This window comes from Bombus pascuorum, chromosome 12, assembly GCF_905332965.1.
Source record: "Bombus pascuorum chromosome 12, iyBomPasc1.1, whole genome shotgun sequence".
Taxonomy (NCBI): Eukaryota; Metazoa; Arthropoda; class Insecta; order Hymenoptera; family Apidae; genus Bombus; species Bombus pascuorum.
In genome coordinates this window covers 12,815,467-12,835,102 of record NC_083499.1, presented here as the reverse complement: position 1 = coordinate 12,835,102, position 19,636 = coordinate 12,815,467, and the positions used below count along the sequence as shown (strand labels likewise).

The 19,636-nt window shown below is 29.1% G+C and overlaps 4 protein-coding genes across 8 annotated transcripts; 2 read left to right on the top strand and 2 right to left on the bottom strand.

The window, feature by feature from the left end:
- Positions 1-3,446: 3,446 nt before the first annotated feature.
- Positions 3,447-6,675, top strand: LOC132912603 (F-actin-capping protein subunit beta). 2 transcript variants are annotated; one of them, XM_060970147.1, is made up of 4 exons: positions 3,447-3,610; positions 4,402-4,613; positions 4,735-5,107; positions 5,242-6,675. In XM_060970147.1, exons 1-4 carry the CDS (start codon positions 3,608-3,610, stop codon positions 5,473-5,475), a joined length of 822 nt encoding a protein of 273 aa, XP_060826130.1. In that variant the 5' UTR covers positions 3,447-3,607; the 3' UTR covers positions 5,476-6,675. The 2 variants fall into 2 exon arrangements, with proteins under 2 accessions (XP_060826130.1, XP_060826129.1); XM_060970146.1 differs by lacking the exon at positions 3,447-3,610 and having other exon boundaries at positions 4,393-4,613.
- A 332-nt stretch (positions 6,676-7,007) lies between these two features.
- Positions 7,008-12,695, bottom strand: LOC132912604 (eukaryotic translation initiation factor 5A). 3 transcript variants are annotated; one of them, XM_060970150.1, is made up of 4 exons: positions 12,554-12,695; positions 10,632-10,924; positions 10,058-10,192; positions 7,008-9,791 (listed from the first exon to the last, which is right to left on the bottom strand). In XM_060970150.1, the coding sequence occupies exons 2-4, from the start codon at positions 10,905-10,907 to the stop codon at positions 9,720-9,722; spliced, it is 483 nt and encodes a 160-aa protein (XP_060826133.1). In that variant the 5' UTR covers positions 10,908-10,924; positions 12,554-12,695; the 3' UTR covers positions 7,008-9,719. The 3 variants fall into 3 exon arrangements, with proteins under 3 accessions (XP_060826133.1, XP_060826131.1, XP_060826132.1); XM_060970148.1 differs by having other exon boundaries at positions 12,295-12,612; XM_060970149.1 differs by having other exon boundaries at positions 12,424-12,612.
- A 411-nt stretch (positions 12,696-13,106) lies between these two features.
- Positions 13,107-15,229, bottom strand: LOC132912600 (uroporphyrinogen decarboxylase). The gene is made up of 7 exons (XM_060970141.1): positions 14,990-15,229; positions 14,521-14,823; positions 14,235-14,393; positions 14,006-14,167; positions 13,751-13,888; positions 13,501-13,674; positions 13,107-13,357 (listed from the first exon to the last, which is right to left on the bottom strand). Exons 2-7 carry the CDS (start codon positions 14,815-14,817, stop codon positions 13,217-13,219), a joined length of 1,071 nt encoding a protein of 356 aa, XP_060826124.1. The 5' UTR covers positions 14,818-14,823; positions 14,990-15,229; the 3' UTR covers positions 13,107-13,216.
- A 452-nt stretch (positions 15,230-15,681) lies between these two features.
- Positions 15,682-19,621, top strand: LOC132912598 (FACT complex subunit Ssrp1). Of its 2 annotated transcripts, none has more exons than XM_060970138.1 (14): positions 15,682-15,838; positions 16,173-16,358; positions 16,435-16,650; positions 16,724-16,899; positions 16,966-17,101; positions 17,180-17,283; positions 17,372-17,500; positions 17,564-17,855; positions 17,929-18,087; positions 18,154-18,291; positions 18,415-18,606; positions 18,677-18,910; positions 19,004-19,078; positions 19,156-19,621. In XM_060970138.1, exons 1-14 carry the CDS (start codon positions 15,788-15,790, stop codon positions 19,270-19,272), a joined length of 2,205 nt encoding a protein of 734 aa, XP_060826121.1. In that variant the 5' UTR covers positions 15,682-15,787; the 3' UTR covers positions 19,273-19,621. The 2 variants fall into 2 exon arrangements, with proteins under 2 accessions (XP_060826121.1, XP_060826119.1); XM_060970136.1 differs by having other exon boundaries at positions 15,684-15,838; positions 18,154-18,294.
- The last annotated feature ends 15 nt before the right edge of the window (positions 19,622-19,636 follow it).

The following is a 19,636-nucleotide window of genomic DNA, read 5'->3' as shown; positions in this document are numbered from 1 at the left end:
TATTAAGATATAATACACAAGCCACGATAAAGAGATCAAAAACTATTTGTTGAGCCGATATAAATATTCGAAATTGGACGCGGAAGTTGTAGCTTAAACTGTTTCTTTTCAGCTTACAACTTAATATTAACGAGATTAATTTCAACTTAATATCAACAGCTAAATGTTACAAATATAGAAAATTACCTGTAGCTTATAGTAATGCAATCGATAGTGTTTCATCAGGAATGAATTATTAATTAACAAGAATTGTTATATGTATATGTCCTCTTGCCCTGATTCAAATAATGTTGTATTCGATGAATTTGCGTTGAACACGCAACAATTAGGCTTACTTTTACGCCTTTCCCGCCTTTTATTTTTATTTTATTTTATTTTATTCTATGGCGAATATTTATCCTAAAAATGTCCACGCATTGAAAAGCTATCAAGTCATTAGAAAAAGGTAGATAACATGGACGAGAAGTGTTTGGATATTGATGAACAGAATCTTTCTGAAATTGAAAATAAAATGGAAAAAGATGATGACCTATTTGACATAACCAACGAATTAGTTCTCAGACACGGATAATGAAGAGAAGAATATCTTGAATAAATGTAAAAGACAAAAGGGAAGGAGATTAATACTGAGATACGAAAGTGAATGTGATATTGATACTGATACTGAGATACGCATCGAAACTGCTGCTGTTGATGGGACAGTTTGATAAGAGATACAAGGTGGTTCCAAACCCGGAAGAACACCAATTCACGTAATATCTGTAGGGAATTATCAGGTCCGACAGGATATGCTAAACGAAATGTTATGAAAGGAAAAGTAAAGATTGCATTTTCTCTGATCATAGACTACCATATAATGAAAAATATACGTGCGCAGTACGTGCACAGAAACAGAAGCATTTAGTTGGGGGCTAATTATTATTATTATTTTTTCTTTCTTTTTCTTTTTTTTTTTTTTTTATAACTATAATTAAATCCATTTGTTGCTCTGCTGTATAATCACGGGGCATATAAGGTAAAAGATCTAGGCATATCATATTTGTGGAATGACCGTGAACAGAAAGTGAAGTTTACACAATAGTGTAACAAATATAAATGCAAATAACTGGCCACGATTGACTCGAGCCGTGGTGAACAACGCAATAATCATTGCTTTTTCAACAATTGCCAACAGTTATTTGCGCATACGCTGCTACGAATGCTACAATTATCGATAGAATTCACCGTAATGGTACCGATAGCTTCATGCGAATACCTTGGAAACCAAGGTCGACCGTCGGATATATATATATAAAAGAAAATAACATGGAAATCGGAGAGAAAGTAGCTTCTTGCAGATTCACGCAATTTTATAGTTCAATTCTTTTTATAATTCAATATTTCAATTCAATTTATATAAAATGTAGTTCTTTCCTATTGCATCAATTAAACATAACATTTTGTCCAATTTATTATGTTGACAGAATCGTCGCCACAAATATTCGTATCGCCAAATTCTTCATCATGGTAGCATTACTTCCCTCCAGTAAACCGACGCTTTACTGGATGCCAAGCCGGCTCCATGTATTATGAATTCTGTCTATGATCGTGCGTCCGTAATAACGTATGCATTCGTATTTGTTAGGCTGCGAAATTTTTCTGTTTACGAAAACATAAGCTTATGTATGGTAGAGTTCTTAGCGTTGCGTCGTGCGCTTTCTTTGATGACGAACGAATTGCGATAAACAATGAGTGGAAGGGGTAACAGGGATCGTGAAGAGGGCTCCCTATAGTAGACATCACTGACGTAACACATACCTAACTCTTATCTTTTCTTTATAGTACTCCGAAATAACCGAAATATTACAAATATAAGATAAGAGTTACGTTTGAGTTAGGTCATGACATGTATAGCCATTGAATACATTAGACATATCATATTGGAAAATCTAACATTTATAGCCTTTTCGGGTCATAAACTTATTATATTTACTTTCTAATAAAAACTAGGAAAATGTTCGAAAGATAGTTCCGCTTTCTAGATTTTATTCCAAAATTATCCATTAATATAATTAATATAAAGCACATAAGAAATACTAGAAGTATTGCTTCTGATGTAGTATGTAATACATACAATCAGTGTAACCGATTGTAACGGTTGAATCTAACGTTAATAACATAGGCGTACGTTTATAACCTAGAATTGTAGATATTTCCGGTCAATATTCTGCGAAAGTAAGACATGTGAACGATGGATGATCACGTATCTTGGAAGATGTTATTTTCTAGGTTTCTATGCCACTGCACGGTTATGTTAAACGTAAATTTGACGAACGTCGCCAACTACGAACGGAAAGTCAATAGAGAGCTAAGAAATTTGCTTGTTGCTAGCTACCTCGCGGCGGCCGGATTAAAAAATCTAACTCAAATCCAATACATATATTGATGATAACATTTTAAATTGAATTTTAACAGATATAGATGATTCTTATAGTCTCGCATATGCAATAATGCACGAGGCTTTCATTCGAACGAACCGTGAAATATCAAAGCTCGCCTAACCCTCGTTTACGTATACTATCTGACAATACCCATTATTATTGGAATTAAAATCGGAATTCTGTTAGAGTATTTATCAGATATTTATCAGCATTTCAATATGTTAAAATATTAGATTACATATTCTCTACTGACATATAAACGGCCGCAATAAATATGAACTTCAATTTATACTCAACGCCATCTATGTATATATTAAGAGTGAAATTTAAAATCAACTTGATCTGTGAATTATGATCATTCACTGCAAAGATCTAAGAGAAAAGATTGAAGAAGAAAGATCAGGGATCTTATTAAAAATAGAATTTTCGATTCATTAAATTTATATATATTAGACAAACAATAGTTCAAGCCGGTTAATCCTGTAATACAAAATTTGCATTACATCGTAACACAACATTTACGCTAACTTCTATAGTTAGTGCAGTTATTGGAAATATTTTCTGTTATAAAACTAAAATAATTCTGTTAAAAAACTGAAATATAACTTTAATCTTTTAAATTAAAAGAAAATTAGTAACAATTTTTTCCATTTAATATTGTTACTTTGCAGAATGTATGAAAAGCGTGGCTGGAGTGCAGCAAATATTTATTGAAATTGAATAAGTAAGCAATATATACGACACTAATCATTTCTAATGATTAAATAAACTACATATAGTAAATTTTAGTTAATTTCGTCTAGAGAATTCTGTCTAGAATTAATTTTATCTAATTCTTCAATTTGCATTTCTAAAAGTGGTAAATGTATGGCACTGTAACTTGAAATTTAATCGAACGATTACTTAGGAATGAGCAATAATTTCACTAGTAATGTATTGTAAACATTTTATTACTTGTACTCTTGTTATATAACAAATGCTCTATAATTTTCACTCACATTATGTTGATAGCATTGAATTGTCTATTGGCCAATCAGCGGTAGTCTTGACACGCCCCTTGAATATTCGTTTTCGGTGACTGAATGCAGGTCAGAGGGTAAACAATTTCAATAAATTTTTCATTGATTTCGTAGTTTTTATTGATTGATGATCTGAGTGACTTTCGTCAAATTCTTCAATCATTTAAAATGGTGAGTTTAATATTTTTAATCTATAATTGTAACATTATATTATTTTATTAATAATGTCAACTAAAATCAGTAATAACACTTTTTAGAGATAGTGTTCGATATAGGAAAGTTTAACTTCATAAAATCTCCCATTCAGGATAAAATTTTTGAAAAGGTTTGTTGCAAAAGATGTTTGTGTATTTTTGTGATAGTGATATTCTAAGAAAAATTTTTACCTAACCTAAAATGAAACAAACGTCAAAATGGCGCCACCCAGTGACATACATGAAAATTTTGGTTCTTCGGTCATTTTAAAAAAATTAAAAATATAAATTCGTTTATATATTTTTTGTAATGTAGATAATTTTTTGTTAACCCATATAAATGTCTTCTTGGTGTAACTCATACTAATGAATTAATATTTATATCTCCTGGCATTTCCTTTCTTTTTTGTCTTTTATTGAAATTAGCGAAAGTTAATATGTATCTTATCGCTTATTTATATTGAATTTCATGTGGCTTGCCGCCTGTTTATGCCAAATTTGAATTATATTAATTATACTGAATTATATTTACTACCATCGCACTTACTACTACAATTTAATTATATTAAATACTAAGATGAAATTTGTATAAATTAGATTTATTCAAAATGACATTAAATTAGAAATATAGTATAGTTATATTAGACTTAACAGTTTTATTATAAATGTATAAAATTCCATTTATTAAAAATATTACTAGACTTATAAATTCGCCGAGTTATAGAATAATATTAAAAAATCAAATCAAATTTAATTTTAATGTTAAAGACGGAACAGCAAATGGATTGTGCTTTGGATTTGATGAGAAGACTGCCACCTCAGCAAATTGAAAAGAATTTGAGTGATTTAATAGATCTAGTGCCATCTCTTTGTGAAGATCTCTTATCCTCTGTTGATCAGCCCTTAAAAATTGCAAAAGATAAAGAGTCTGGAAAAGATTATTTACTTTGTGACTATAATAGAGATGGAGATTCCTATAGGTAATTGTGAAAATGTGCTTCGCTCTATTCTGTTATTAATATTGTTAATATATTTAGTTTTACTAATGTTACATTAAGAATAAAAAAAAATAATATTTTACGTTATAAAATTATGTTGCAGGTCCCCTTGGAGTAATACATATGATCCACCACTAGAAGATGGTTCAATGCCATCTGAAAGGCTTAGAAAATTAGAGATAGATGCAAATCATGCATTTGATCAATACAGAGAACTTTACTTTGAAGGTGGAGTTTCTTCTGTCTATCTGTGGGACTTGGATCATGGTTTTGCAGCAGTAATATTGATTAAAAAAGCAGGTGATGGTTCAAAGAAAATTAAAGGTTGTTGGGATTCAATTCATGTAGTGGAAGTTCAAGAAAAATCCAGTGGAAGGATTGCACATTATAAATTAACTTCCACTGCAATGCTTTGGTTACAAACTAATAAACATGGCTCTGGAACAATGAATCTTGGTGGAAGTCTTACAAGACAGGTTTGTTTCTAATTAATTTCTAATTATAATTTCAAAAAAAGAAGAGATCTTTATATGTATTAATTATTTTCTGTACGACATTCAACGAGTATATCACAATTATGTGAAGTTATTTCCTAACACATTTTTCTTAGGTTGAACAAGATGCCCAAATAAGTGAGAGTTCTCCACATATTGCTAATATTGGTCGCATGGTTGAAGATATGGAAAATAAAATTCGAAATACCTTAAATGAAATTTATTTTGGAAAAACAAAAGATATTGTAAATGGTTTAAGGTCTGTTCAATCTTTAGCCGATCAACGACAACAAGCTGCCCTCAGACAGGATCTCGCGGCCGCGTTGCAAAGGAGAAATGCCAATAATTGATCGTCCGAGGAAGATCAACTTTCCTTCGATTTTGAGGAGTGTCAATAAAAAAGAAAGAAATAAAAGAGAAATCGTAAATGATGAAATTAAGATTCGAATTGTTACAGTTACTGTGACGTGAATTTTGGACAGTTTCCTGTGATATGCAGGGTGCAACGGTAAAGATGAATTTTTCCTGAAGTATTAAAGAATAAATAATTGAATATCAATTATTAATTATGTCGAGATTTTGAATAAAATATTAAGAGACATTACGAGAGTGTCTGGGTTTACATTTATATATATATATATATATATATATATATATATATATATATATATATATATATAGAGAGAGAGAGAGAGAGAGAGAGAGAGAGAGAGAGAGAGAGAGAGAGAATATGTTTAAAGGTATGTAACACCCTAAGTTAATGTTGTATTTAAGCATCGAAGTAATTGATTTACGATAATGCTCATAGAGTACACATTTATGTTTAAAGTTTTTCGTTTTTAAATACAACAAATTTATATACTTAGATTTTACCACTTTGTGCAATCTTTCTTGTATTGTTTACTACTCATTGAGATATATTTGTATTAAACATTAATTTATAAAGCATTGTTATGATGTTCCTCTACATTTTCATAGTCTTATGTATTGTTTATTAATTTTATAAATTGCTATATTTCTCGTTATGTCCACCAGAATTTGATCTATGCAAACGTACGGAACTTTCATAATAATGTCATTTTACACATCTTTTAAATAAAATTATTCGCCGTCTGGTTAGCTAACGATATCTAATGTATATAGGCATAAGTTATAAAACATCTTTTATACTTGTATAGACGTATCTCATTCTTACAATGAATAAATTAAAAAAAAAAAAAAAAAGAAGTGCAGTCATAGTACATACAAGATACATTTTCGTTACTGTGTTACATATCTTTGTCATATTTTTCATGTTTATGCGTGTATGTTGTGTGCATGCTGCGCTCGTGTAAATCCGAGTCAAATATACATTTATACATATATATATGTATAAATATATGTATATATGTATGTATGCATGTATATGTATTTTGTATGTATACGTATATATACATATATAATGGCACTCGTAATGTTTTCTTAATCACTAATAATTATTAATAATACGAGATATAAGAGTATTAATGTTTGAAAATGTAGGAATATTAAAGAGAATATTTGCGAATAAACTTCTAACAAGTTGTTCATTAATTTCCTGCCTAAGTACTCAATATTAGTAAATAAGTTTCAGATTGCATTAAATTTAAATTTGGAAAAAATATTTTCAAGTTGATTTATGATTTCCGATAGAATAATTAAGTCTTTAATTGATTTTAACTGATAATTTAATTAAACTTGACGAAAAATATTATGCAAATTTTATGGAATACTTTTTATAATCACTAATATTGTTAGTTAATGCATTGATATTTTGAATATGATATCGGTAAACTTATGAAAAGTAACAAAATTTTAGATAATATGAATGAAATTGAAAAGGACAAAATGATAAGAATTTCAATTTAGTTGTTTTCGATAGTTTTAATTAACTTAAATGAGTGTAATATCATGTCAGTTAATAAAATAAAAAAATAGCAAAATCATTAAGACTCGAAGTTTCAGTAACGTGCTATTATAAGAACAACAAAATATCATCGAAGGTTGACACAATAGCACCGACGGCTTTTTTATCATTTATTTATCCATTTATCTTCCATTGATTTCCGCCGTATAAACAAATGCTCGTTGGTATCCATTTACTTATATACTTTACGTCTGTGTTTTTTGTTTCGAATTTCGTAATTGTGTACTTTCGTATATACTTGTATATTTTCATATACTTTACCACTGTGTGTACTTGTATATGTGTATTCGTGTTTATACGTGTTTGCCTATATACGCCAATGCTGGTTATGTTATTTTTTGAAAATACCTATATACCGTCTGTGTGTGTTAAGTATGTTTTACAGTATTACGATTTAATACTTTGCACATCAATTTAATACGTGTGCAATAGAATTAAAGAATAATATTTCAAGAATATATTTTATAACCGAAGTAATTAGATTTGACATATCATTAATTATACCACTTGAAATGAGTTTTATTAATTGTTTAGATTCTATTTATTGCTACATAAATACTAGTAACTATTGACAAACTATATAATTGGTAATTTTAATTAAGTATAATTGAGATTTCTTTATACTAAAAATATTTTCAAAAAACAATATTCTCGAAATATCATTTCACATCCGTGCTTATAGAGTAAATGATTGATTTTAATTTGTTTGGTGCCTGAAAATTATTTTTAGTACAAATTGTTAAAATTTAACGGAAAGACCAGCAGTGGTGTATAATTAATTAAACCGAATATCGAGAAGCAGAAAAAAACGATTTCCGTCTCTCGTGGTTGAAATACGACCGTGAGGCCGATTGATTCGTTTTTCCTCCTTTTTTTCTTCAGTTTCCTTTTATCGATTAAATTCATTTATCTAGGTAGTCTTAATCTTAAATTAGTCTGCTTAGATTACAGTAGCTTAGTTGTTTCTTATCATTCATCTTTTATATTTTTTTATAGTTTTTTATGTTTTCATAGATGGTATGGTCTGATTTGAAATCGAGCTTCTAATGTAACTTAGGCAGTTACATTTTAACTCAAACTTCAAGTCAGAAATCAAAATTGAGTGATGAACTTAAAATTTCAGAATTCAAGTTTGAAGTTATCTTTGAAATTACATGTACGGAGAGTCTGAAGTTCAAATTGAATTCCAAAATTTCGTGTTAGAATTTAAGAGTTCAATATTCGCCGAGTTTGAAGTTTCGATTCTAATCTCAGAATATCAAAGTTCTGAAAATTGTTAAATATAAAAACGGTCCTCCTACAATACGAGTTCTAAATAAAAACTACAACTTTTACAGGAAATTAACAAAGACCCATCAGATCTATGCAGAAAATTAATTTTTACTATTTTGAATATGTTTCTGTAATTAAAAATGCAAAGTTATGATTTAAATTTCAAGCAAGAAATATAAGTTTCAGCCCTTTGTACGAATTTGAAAAATACATTGCAGCGATTTTTATAAATTTGAAACTGGGAATATATTTTTTTAAAATCTAAAGAAATTTGGAATACAAATTTTAATCAAACAGGAAGTATAAAATTAAAAACTTTCAAGAATAAGTTACTGTCAGGTAAGGTTCTTAGACAAACAACAGATATTAAGCATTTCTAGTAAGACATCAATTTTTGTTAGCAATGCATCAGTAGCATAGAATACTAATAAAAATTAGACAGGATCATATTTATATAAAAAAAAGTTCGAAACTAAAACAAGATATTAATTTTAAATTAAGCTGGATGCTATAAAACGTATAATTTTAATAAAAAAGATGTGATAAACTTGAATGAAGGAGAGAGAAAAAGACAATTCCAAACAAATATAGGATGTATTATAGAGGAATTAAAATTCTAATGTAATTGGAATTCTATATATTCCTATAGAATTGCAGTTTGAGTATAACAGAAAATTTTTAAAATCAGACTTGTAAAGGAATTGAAACTTCAATTAAAGTATACAGAGAAAAGGGGTTAATGTAAGGAAACAAGATTTTTAGATGATTAGAACTTTAGAAATATTGGACTTTCAATAAAATCATAAATTCGGATAAAATTATATGTTACCGCTGAGAGATGTAATTGAAATTCCAATAGAGATAAAATTCTAATCATGTTTAAATTTTAGAAATCACAAATCAAGGCAAAATAGTCCTCTTTCAAAATTTCCCAATGTCAAAACTGCCTTTTAATCTCAACAGTTTAAGCCACCAAAACATTCATTTTTCCCAAGGTCTAAGCTGATACTGTTTCTTGGTTTATTCTCTTTTTATTTGTTTTTTTTATTTTTTTTTTTTTTGTTTTTGCAATTATTTCATTATTTGTAATCCTCTCCTCCCTCACACTTACACGCTCACGCACATTGTTTTTCTCTTCCTTTCAGTTTTTAAATTACATGTTTGCTTCTTTCCTTTCCCACGTTATTTCTTTCCCCTTCGTTTTAGTTTTTTCCCAAGTGCCCCCACTCTCTTTTCCTCTCTATTTGTTGTTGGTAGTAGTTCTTATGTTAACCATTGATCATCTTGTATTGTATCTTAGGTTTCTCTTAATAATATATTAACTGTGTGTGTTTGTTTGTTTCTTTAATGTAATGGTGGAGTCTGGACTGAACACAATTATTTATCGATGGCAGTGTTAGTTTTAATGGCGATCACGACTTCTTCACCACATGCCTTCAGTACAGTGCACTGAAAAAATAAAATATTATTTTTCTGCATCTTTCTGTTAATACAAATATATTGCAAAGAAAATAGGTAGAAACATAATGATATTGTTTATAATGCAAGATAATTTTGCACATTAGTCAATCAAACAAGAAACTTGCACAGAAATTTGTGCAAATTGCAAAATATAGATGATATAATAAAGAATAAGCATAATCTTTATTAATATTTAAATAAAATATTTTATGATTAATCTTTATTAATCTTTTCTGTAATAGAACAATACTCACAAGAAGCTCTTTCCCAGCCTCATGATCGGCACGTAACTGAGTACCCAGCTCGCCATCAGGAATTTTTAAATCTTCACGGAGTTCACCATTATCAGCCATCAGGCATAAGTAGCCATCGTCAGATATGTCTGCCAGCTGTAACATAAAGAAACATGATTTATTTATCTTTCTCCATAATCCTTCCCCTCAAGGTTAGGATGGACTTCCAGTTACATTTCTCTTTGTTTTGCACCTGTGATCTAAATAAGAACATATATCTTATTTATGTAAGAAAAACTTGGCGAAGGAAATTGGTACTGCACAATTTAATTAAAAATAACGATTAGCATTTTATATTTATAATATCTTTCATAATTAGAATATTTTTATGTTATTGCAATGTTATTATCACAATATTATTATTATTATTATTATTATTATACAATATTTTCTATATCATTTTATAGAATTTGTCAATAAGTAACTACTTTAACAAATAAATACTACAGAAATAATGATTTAATATAAATAATATGCATGAGAAATATTATTCTAATGTAGAGTAATTTTATAAAATTACTCTTAAATAATTTACCTGATAATCTTCCCGCTTAACAAATGGCACATCCATATTGTGCGTAGATGGACAAATGTCCTCATATTTTTTTGAAGTAAAAATGTCAATGCCTACAAGATGTACTTTGGCATGGCCATGTTTTCCTGTTTTGGAAGTTGACATTTCAACAATTTTGCACGGCCGAGATTTCAGCATGACAAACCCATTTTTACGCAGTGCTGAGCACTGCATCGGGTATGTTACAGAAGCACCAGAGTCTCCAGTCTCAAAGTGAGTATCTTCTATGTCTGCCATCCTTAGTTTCTGCTATTCTGAAATAATTTAAAAACAGATTAAGAATTACATTCAAACATCAAACAAAACATAGATAAATAAAATAAAATCAAACAAAACGAAAAATTTTAATTATAATAGTTATTTATGAAAGATATTTAGAAAGACATAGAAATATACTAGCAAATAGAAAACACTTTTACATATTTTATGTCCTAAAGATTTAATATATCATATATAATTAACATTGAATTCTTGCATACGAGATATAATATATAATTACATATAACATATACATTAGAAGAATAAGTTATAAGAATCTAATATTGTCTTTTAATAAAAATGGTAAAGTTCAATATTATGTTTGTAGGAGGAATCAATAACCTAATTAATTTTTTACGGAAGGTATAGAATTGTCTTATAAGTTACAATGTAACGTTAAGATATGACATTAAAATTTATAAGAAAACTAGAAAATTAGAACACTTTCTAAACTGGTTTTTTTCTTTTTTCTTTTTTTTTTTTTTTTTTTAACTTTAGCAAATAAAACATTCTAGTAATATTATTAATATTATTGAATTTTATAACTATATTTAAAGGCATCATATCGTTAGAGCTTTATGACTATTATAATTCCTACAAAATCGCCATATGGTATGTAACTTATCTCTAAAAACGAAATTCCTAGTGAGAAGTTAATAAAAATCATTTAAATTGTTATTTCAAATACGAATGAAACGTACAATACAAACATAAATCGAATAGGAAAGCTGTTACAAAATATAATGCTGTATGATGCAGTAATCTATTATATTTTGTAAAACGTTAGAAGTACATCAAAATTATTATACAAAATTGCCACATGAATATAAAAAACAAAACTATACCATCTTTCACAATATGTTTTGAAATGTGATACTTCAAATGTGTGCTACAACTTTACTTTTTTAATATTAAAAAAGATATTGGCACATTTAACATACAACTTGGCTGCATTTCAAATTATAAACAACAGATTCAGCAACGTATTACACAAAAATTGCTTAAAACAGTAAGGAACATGTTCCATTGTATGGAACGAAATATTTAAAATTGTAAAAAGGCCGAGTGTTTTCGAGATATTACAAATAACAAAAAAAAAAAAAAAAAAAAAAAAAAAAGAAAAAAAAAAAAAAAAACGAGAAATAATAGTAACATTAAGTACGATATTCAATGCTTGAAAATGTTTGCAGAATAAACGTGAAACGCAAAAAGTATCGAAAAGCTACCGTGATAGTGAACAGAACGAAAAATGAACACGTTGTGCAAGCACAATCTAACCAAAGATTCCAACCCGGCTGACAGTTCTCCAGTTATTGAAACCTCTCTATGAAAAATGAAGCGGAAAGTCTCGCGAAAGTCAAATTACCTTCGAGGACGAGTTTACTACGGTTTTTTGACCGTTTTCCTTAAGAAGATGGCGCGAAAAGGATTGCGTGCGGTTCGTTGCCGAAATTGCCGACTCTCGGAAAACGTTCAAGAAATGACGGATACGTACTAGCCTCGGATACTGGCGTTCTTTGTTCTTGGGATTTTTCAGTAACACGTTTTGCAAACTTGTTCGAGTGATCACAAGCCGACTAGCTAGACTCACCGTGAAAAAAGGAGAACAGACTGGAGATACTCACATGTGATCAAAATGGACACTCTAACCAGAAGAGTTGGCTGCGCTTGCGCGAACCGCTAATCGGCGACAGGGGGCCACTCGGATAGATCCACGGATTCCGGCTGGGAGTGTTTGTGGGGGTAGAGTTAGATGAGAAATATCGTGCTAGTTGGAAATTTGCGACGACCCATCGACCAGCTTGGCTCATAGGCCACGGGCGGCGCCACCTTACGAACGACGAAAACGCCACAAAGCCGAGACGGCCGAGGAAACAAGCGTTAATCGCGCGACTTCTGTTTTAGCGCACGCTAACCATGGTCGTGGCAGTCGCAAGATGGTAGAATCTATTACATACTTCGAATGATTTGGTATTTAAAATGAAGGTTTTTTAGGAATATTAAATTCCCAAAGCTTAAAGGGACCGATAGATTTTTTTTATAAACACGATAAATTTATATATTTAAGCTAGAATATACAGTTTGAAACAACATGTTGTACTGATTATTAAATTAAAAAGTATGTAGTACCACTTAAAAACACAAGGTTGATACTCTCAATACATTAATAAAAAGATATTTAAATGTAATGTATTACATTAATATCTCTGACATCGATTAAATTTGTACGAAATTTGATAAAAATAGAATAAAATTTATTATAATAAGTTTGCATTGCAACAAACAAATTACACTGAATGAATCCCTTTGATAAAAGCTGCAACTGACGTTATTGGTATATCTGGTAGAATACCATGTCCCAAATTCGCTATATATCGAGTTTTACCGAATTTTATTGCCATGTCTCGAGCACGATCGGCTATTTCTTGCTATAGAAAAAGAGATACCTTGATTAGTAGACATATAAATAAGGACTAAAAAAAAAAAAAAAAAAAAAAAAAAAAAAAAAAAAAAAAAAATGGCTGTGTATCAAGTATTCTAAATATAATTTTCTGTATAAAATCATATAAACCTCAGAAGCATATAATGCACATGGATCTAAATTCCCTTGCAAAGTAATTTCAGAACCAAATCTTCTCCTTGCTTCTGCAGGATTAACATTCCAATCTAAACCCAATACTTCATAAGTTTTAGACTTTGCCAACATTTCTAAGGAATTCATAGTTGCACCTTTAGGAAAAGCAATCTAAAATTTGTCATTTTTTAGGAGCTTAAATTAAAATAAGTCACCATAAATATATTGTAACATTTATTTTACTTACCATTGGCACTTCAGGAATATTTTCTTCCTTCAATCGCTGTCTCACTTTATCGCTAATTTCTTTCAAATATTTAAACGAGAACTTTTCAAATAACTCGTCATTAAGGAAATCACTATGACTTTCAAATACTTGCAATAACTATAATAGAAAAGTTACATTACACTTCGTTAATTAACATTGGAATTATTTTATTTTATTTCTATATTTCTTATAACACTGTAATATTTTTTCAACAAAAAATGGACAAGTCTATACCTGTGCTCCAGCTTTTACTTGCATTACAAGGTAATCAATTATGACATTCGTAATAAGCTGTAAGAGTTTGTGAGAGTCTTCTGAATACTTATATAACCATTGCCGTGCCTTTGTCATTGTTGAACTACCTCCACCTTGGATCATGTAGCTCATTAATGTCCACTAACAATTTACAAATATAAATACTGAAAGTACTTGCTTTATAACATGTAGGAATCGATTTACTCACTGGTGCGCCAGTAAAGCCAATTAATGGTACTTTCCCCTCTAATTTATGCCTTGTTAAAGTTATGGCGTCTCCTACATATTTTAAATCCTTTTCTACATTTGGATGAACTAATCTAACTAAATCTGTTGGATCCTTCAAAGGTTTGGGTAAAATTGGCCCCTGTTTTTTTTTTTTTATCACAAATTATTATTATATTTATATTTGCTTTCTAAAGATTTTTCTTTTTTGTTTATATAAGATTATAAAAAATTTTAATACAAAAATTAATAATAGAAAGAAAACAAACCGTTCCAGGAACCATTTCAACAGTTAAACCCATTGCTTGCGGTAGAACTAGTATGTCAGAAAAGATGATGCTAGCATCTAAGTCAAACCGTTTTATAGGCTGTAAAGTAACTTCACAAGCTAAAGCTGGTGTTTCACAAACAGAGAAAAAATCATGTTTTGATCTGATTTCTTGAAACTCTGGAAGATATCTCCCTGCTTGACGCATTATCCATATTGGAACACGTTCTGTGGATTCTCCTTTTGCAGCTTTTAAAATTAAGTCATTTTTTAATGGTGGAAATTCTGTTTGCGCCATTATTATCTGGAAAAGATCGATATTTGAAAAAGCTAATGTGAAATTTTGAATTAAAAAGTATATACAAACATACATATAATCTTAACTAGTATATTTTATACAAATTATAACACATTGTTTTTATAACACCTTTTCTATGTTTTTACAAAATTATTTGCTATTGTGTACTTACATAGTACAAAAATATAATAATGCTGTATAAATAATAATCTTAATCCCGTGTAAATTATAAAATTTGTTACTTTCTATTCCAAACTAATTTTCTTATTTACAAAGTATAAAATTATTAAAATGATTAAATAATATAATATTTAAACTTAAGCTTATTACTAATGAATCCTTTTACATAAATTATTTCTTCTGTTTTATTAAAATATATTACAAATAATAAGAAGATACAATGGTATGAATTGCACTTTTGCCATATCTATATACGCATAGAATGAACGTTTCAACAAATAATATGGAAAGTTTTGAACATCTTTACTTCATCTACATGTACTTACGCTCTATGGTTAATTTAACCAATCAACCTTTTGCAAATTCTAGGGTAATAATTTTAATTTTAATAAGTTTTTCAAATTTTTTACTACTATGTATCTAAAATTTAAGATTATATATAAATTTTAGCGTTATATTCAGAGCTAAATGGATAGGAAAAATAAATATTCTTTTATACATAGTATACAGATTTTACTATAAATTGCGCTTATAGTCCTAAACTGTATTAACCAATTATGTTTACAGAAAATATTTTGAAAGTAAGAACGTGGCGCGTTGTACGCCGTGTATGAGAAATTTGTTTTCTACCTCGATTTTCCGTCAGTTTTCGTCTTGAATTGTAAAGTAAGGTTATTTGTTAAGGTAAAAAGCGTTTGATTTTTTTGGTTATGCGTTTAATTTGTATATACGAAGAAGAATCATAATAAACAAACAATAGTTTGTATATTAATTTTAGGTGTTTTCGAGAATGGATTTTTTAGAATATACTGATGTGATTGCAGAAGTTAAAGGAGCTATGGTAAGTAATATATTACTTAGAGTTTGTAACGAGTAACAATACTTTTCATTCTATCTTTTACTTTCATTTTCTAGTCGCGTTATATCATCTCTTTGTTAATATTTAAAGTTAGACTAATAAGTAACATGTCCAGATGAAATCCACGTTTCTATTATATTTTATAATATAATTGCAAACAAATTGTATTCTATCTTATAAATATTGAAATTATTAATAAAAAATGTTTGTAATAATTCATCAGCTACTTTCGATGGTACTATTTAGGTTAAGACGGTAATGAGATAAATAGAAATTTCTGTGTAACTGCACTTATATATGAATTTCTTATGTACAGACTCCTGGGCGATTGAAACTTACAGACCAACATTTGATTTTTAAAAATCAAAAGACAGGTAAAGTAGAACAAATTCCAGCATCGGACATGGAAATGGTAAATTATCAAAAATTCATTGGTACCTGGGGTCTTCGAATATTTTTGAAAAATGGGACTCTACATAGGTTTCGTGGATTCAAGGAAGGTGTAAGTAACAATTTTTAGTTAAGAATAAATCTTCTCTTAATTTTACATTTTGTAATGAAACAATATTTATTTTTAGGATCAAGAAAAAATTGCAAAGTTCTTCCTACAAAACTATAAAAAAGATATGCTAGAAAAGGAACTTAGCCTAAAAGGTTGGAACTGGGGTACAGCTAGGTTTAATGGTTCTGTATTAAGTTTTGATGTTGGTCATCATACTGCTTTTGAAATTCCATTATACGATGTGTCTCAATGTAACACTGGTAAGAATGAAGTCACATTGGAATTTCATCAGGTAAATTATGGGCAATATAACGTGCTTAACATTAATAATGTTCCTTAATATTAAAATTTTGTACATTTTTCAGAATGATGATGCTCCTGTGAGTTTAATGGAAATGAGATTTCATATCCCTATTAGCGACAGCGCAGATCAAGATCCAGTAGAAGCATTTCATCAGCAAGTTATGGAAAAAGCATCTGTCATCAGTGTCAGTGGAGATGCTATTGCAATATTTAGGGAGATTCAATGTCTTACACCACGGTATGTATATATGTTTAGGAAATATAATTTAAAAGATTCATATATTAATATAACTCCCTCTTCCAGTGGTCGTTACGACATAAAAATATTCCAATCATTTTTCCAATTACATGGTAAAACTTTTGATTACAAGATTCCAATGTCAACTGTTTTAAGGCTATTTCTTTTGCCACATAAGGACAACAGGCAAATGTATTTTGTGGTAAGCATTTTGAAAATTATTTTTATTTTTTCTTGTTAATTATTTGTTTTATTATTATCGTTAATATCTTTCACTTAGGTCAGTTTAGATCCACCAATTAAACAGGGTCAAACCCGTTATCATTATTTAGTATTATTATTCAATCAAGAAGAAGAAACTTCAATTGAATTACCTTTTTCTGAGTATGTATCTGTATTTTATTCAAGCACTACGGTAAAATTATGAATATGTATATTATTCATATATTTATATTACATTATATTGTCGCAGAAAAGAATTAAAAGAAAAATATGAAGATAAATTACCAAAAGAATTATCTGGACCAACTTATGAAGTTTTAGGAAAAGTAATGAAAGTTATTATTAATAGAAAACTTACTGGACCTGGAAATTTCATTAGGTAAGCTTTTTGTAAACTGTGTAGCCGAAATATTTTAATATATTACATGTTTTTAATTTTCAGTCATTCTGGAACACTTGCAATCAGCTGTTCATTTAAAGCAGCTGCAGGTTATTTATATCCTTTAGAAAGAGGCTTTATTTACGTTCATAAACCACCAATCCATATACGTTTTGAAGAAATTGCGTCAGTAAATTTCGCCCGTGGTGGTGGTTCTACAAGATCATTTGATTTTGAAATTGAATTGACTAGCGGTGTTGTTCATACATTCAGTAGCATAGAAAAGGAAGAGTATGGAAAACTTTTTGACTTTATTACTTCCAAAAAATTACGGGTTAAAAATAGGGGCAAGAGTGTAAGTATGAATTACTATCGTAATTGTAATTCTTTAATTAATCATAGTAAGAAATTCTTTGTTTTTGCAATAGGATAAATTGAATTATGACAATGACTTTGGAGATAGCGACCAAGAAGATGAGCCTGATGCGTATTTGGCAAGAGTTAAAGCAGAAGCACAGGAAAGAGATGCAGAGGAAAATCAGGATTCTGAGGAAGAGTCCACCGATGAAGATTTTAATCCGAATCAGGTATAATTTTATTAAAATTTTTGACAAACATACAAATTTATATACCTTGTGTATATATTGTTTTAGGACGAGAGTGACGTGGCAGAAGAGTATGACAGTAATCCAAATAGTTCAGAAAGTGAAAATGAATCAGATGCTTCAGGAAAAAGTCAAAAGAAAGAAAAGAAAGAAAAAAAAGAAAAGAAACCAAAGTCAGCTAAAACCGTGGTAAACATTTTACTTGTATTTTTTACAATGTTTTCAAAATTTATAAAAATGAATTTGCAATCGTACCCATTAGATAATTTATTAAGAATGGTTTATCAATGTATGTATTGCCTTATTTAGTCAGAGAAGCCAAGAAAACCTAGAAAACAGAAGAAAGAAAGAGATGCAAATAAACCCAAGAGACCGCCAACTGCATTTATGATATGGTTAAACAGTGCTCGGGAAAGAATTAAAGCAGAAAATCCTGGAATTGCTGTTACAGAAATTGCAAAGAAAGGAGGTGAAATGTGGAGGGAACTAAAAGATAAATCTGTAAGACCAAAATTGTTTTAATTTCTTACATGTAATTTCATAATTATTTAATATATACTAATTATAATAGGAATGGGAACAAAAAGCAGCAAAGGCAAAGAAAGAGTACACTGCATCAATGAAAGAGTATGAAGCTAGTGGCGGAGGTGGCGATAAGGAAAAGATATCAGAAAAGAAAGAAAAGGTAGAGAAGAGGAAGAAAGAGAATAAAAAAGAATCTCCCAGTAAGCTTATGACCGGAACCAGTTTCAAAAGTAAGGAATATATTAGTGATGATGAAAGCAGTAGCGACGAAGATAATAAGGTATGTCAAGAATTAAAAATATAATTTATTAGGTATTTTATTAGTATTATATTATGATGGTAGAAATATTATTTTAATTAAATATTTCTGTAGAAATCAGAAAAGAAGGCTTCGGATGAAGACAGCGACGGAGGCAAAGTAAAGAAAAGAGGAGAGAAACGGAGTGCGGTAATTTCATTATATTAGTTGTGCTCTGTTAAAAACATTTTTTAAGATATATTCTATTGCATATGATCTTATTGTAGGAGGATGACGACAAAAAGTTGAAGAAGAAAAAGAAAGAGGAATCAGAGGGTAGCGAGGAAGAACCTATTGAAAGTACTCCACCTTCTAGTGAGGCGGAATCTAAAGACAGCGATTAATTATAATTTATATATTTTTTTAACAACTACAATTTCTACAGAAATATCTTTAATATTGATGTATTTAGCATTCTTAAAATCATTAAAATATGTTTCGTATTTACCATATTTTAGGTTATAATACAACATTGTATAAATATTTATATTTGTACGGTTGTGATTTATTTAAATATTTCTAAATGTTTTTAAAATTATTTAAATTTAATAAATTAAAAGACAGCTATAAGATATAATATTACTACATATATGGCTTTATTAATAAAGACAATTCATAATTACAATCTGTAATAAATATGGTAATTGAGTGAATAATAAATCGATGCGAATAAATGAAGTTCTTCAAAAAATATTAATTAGCATCTCC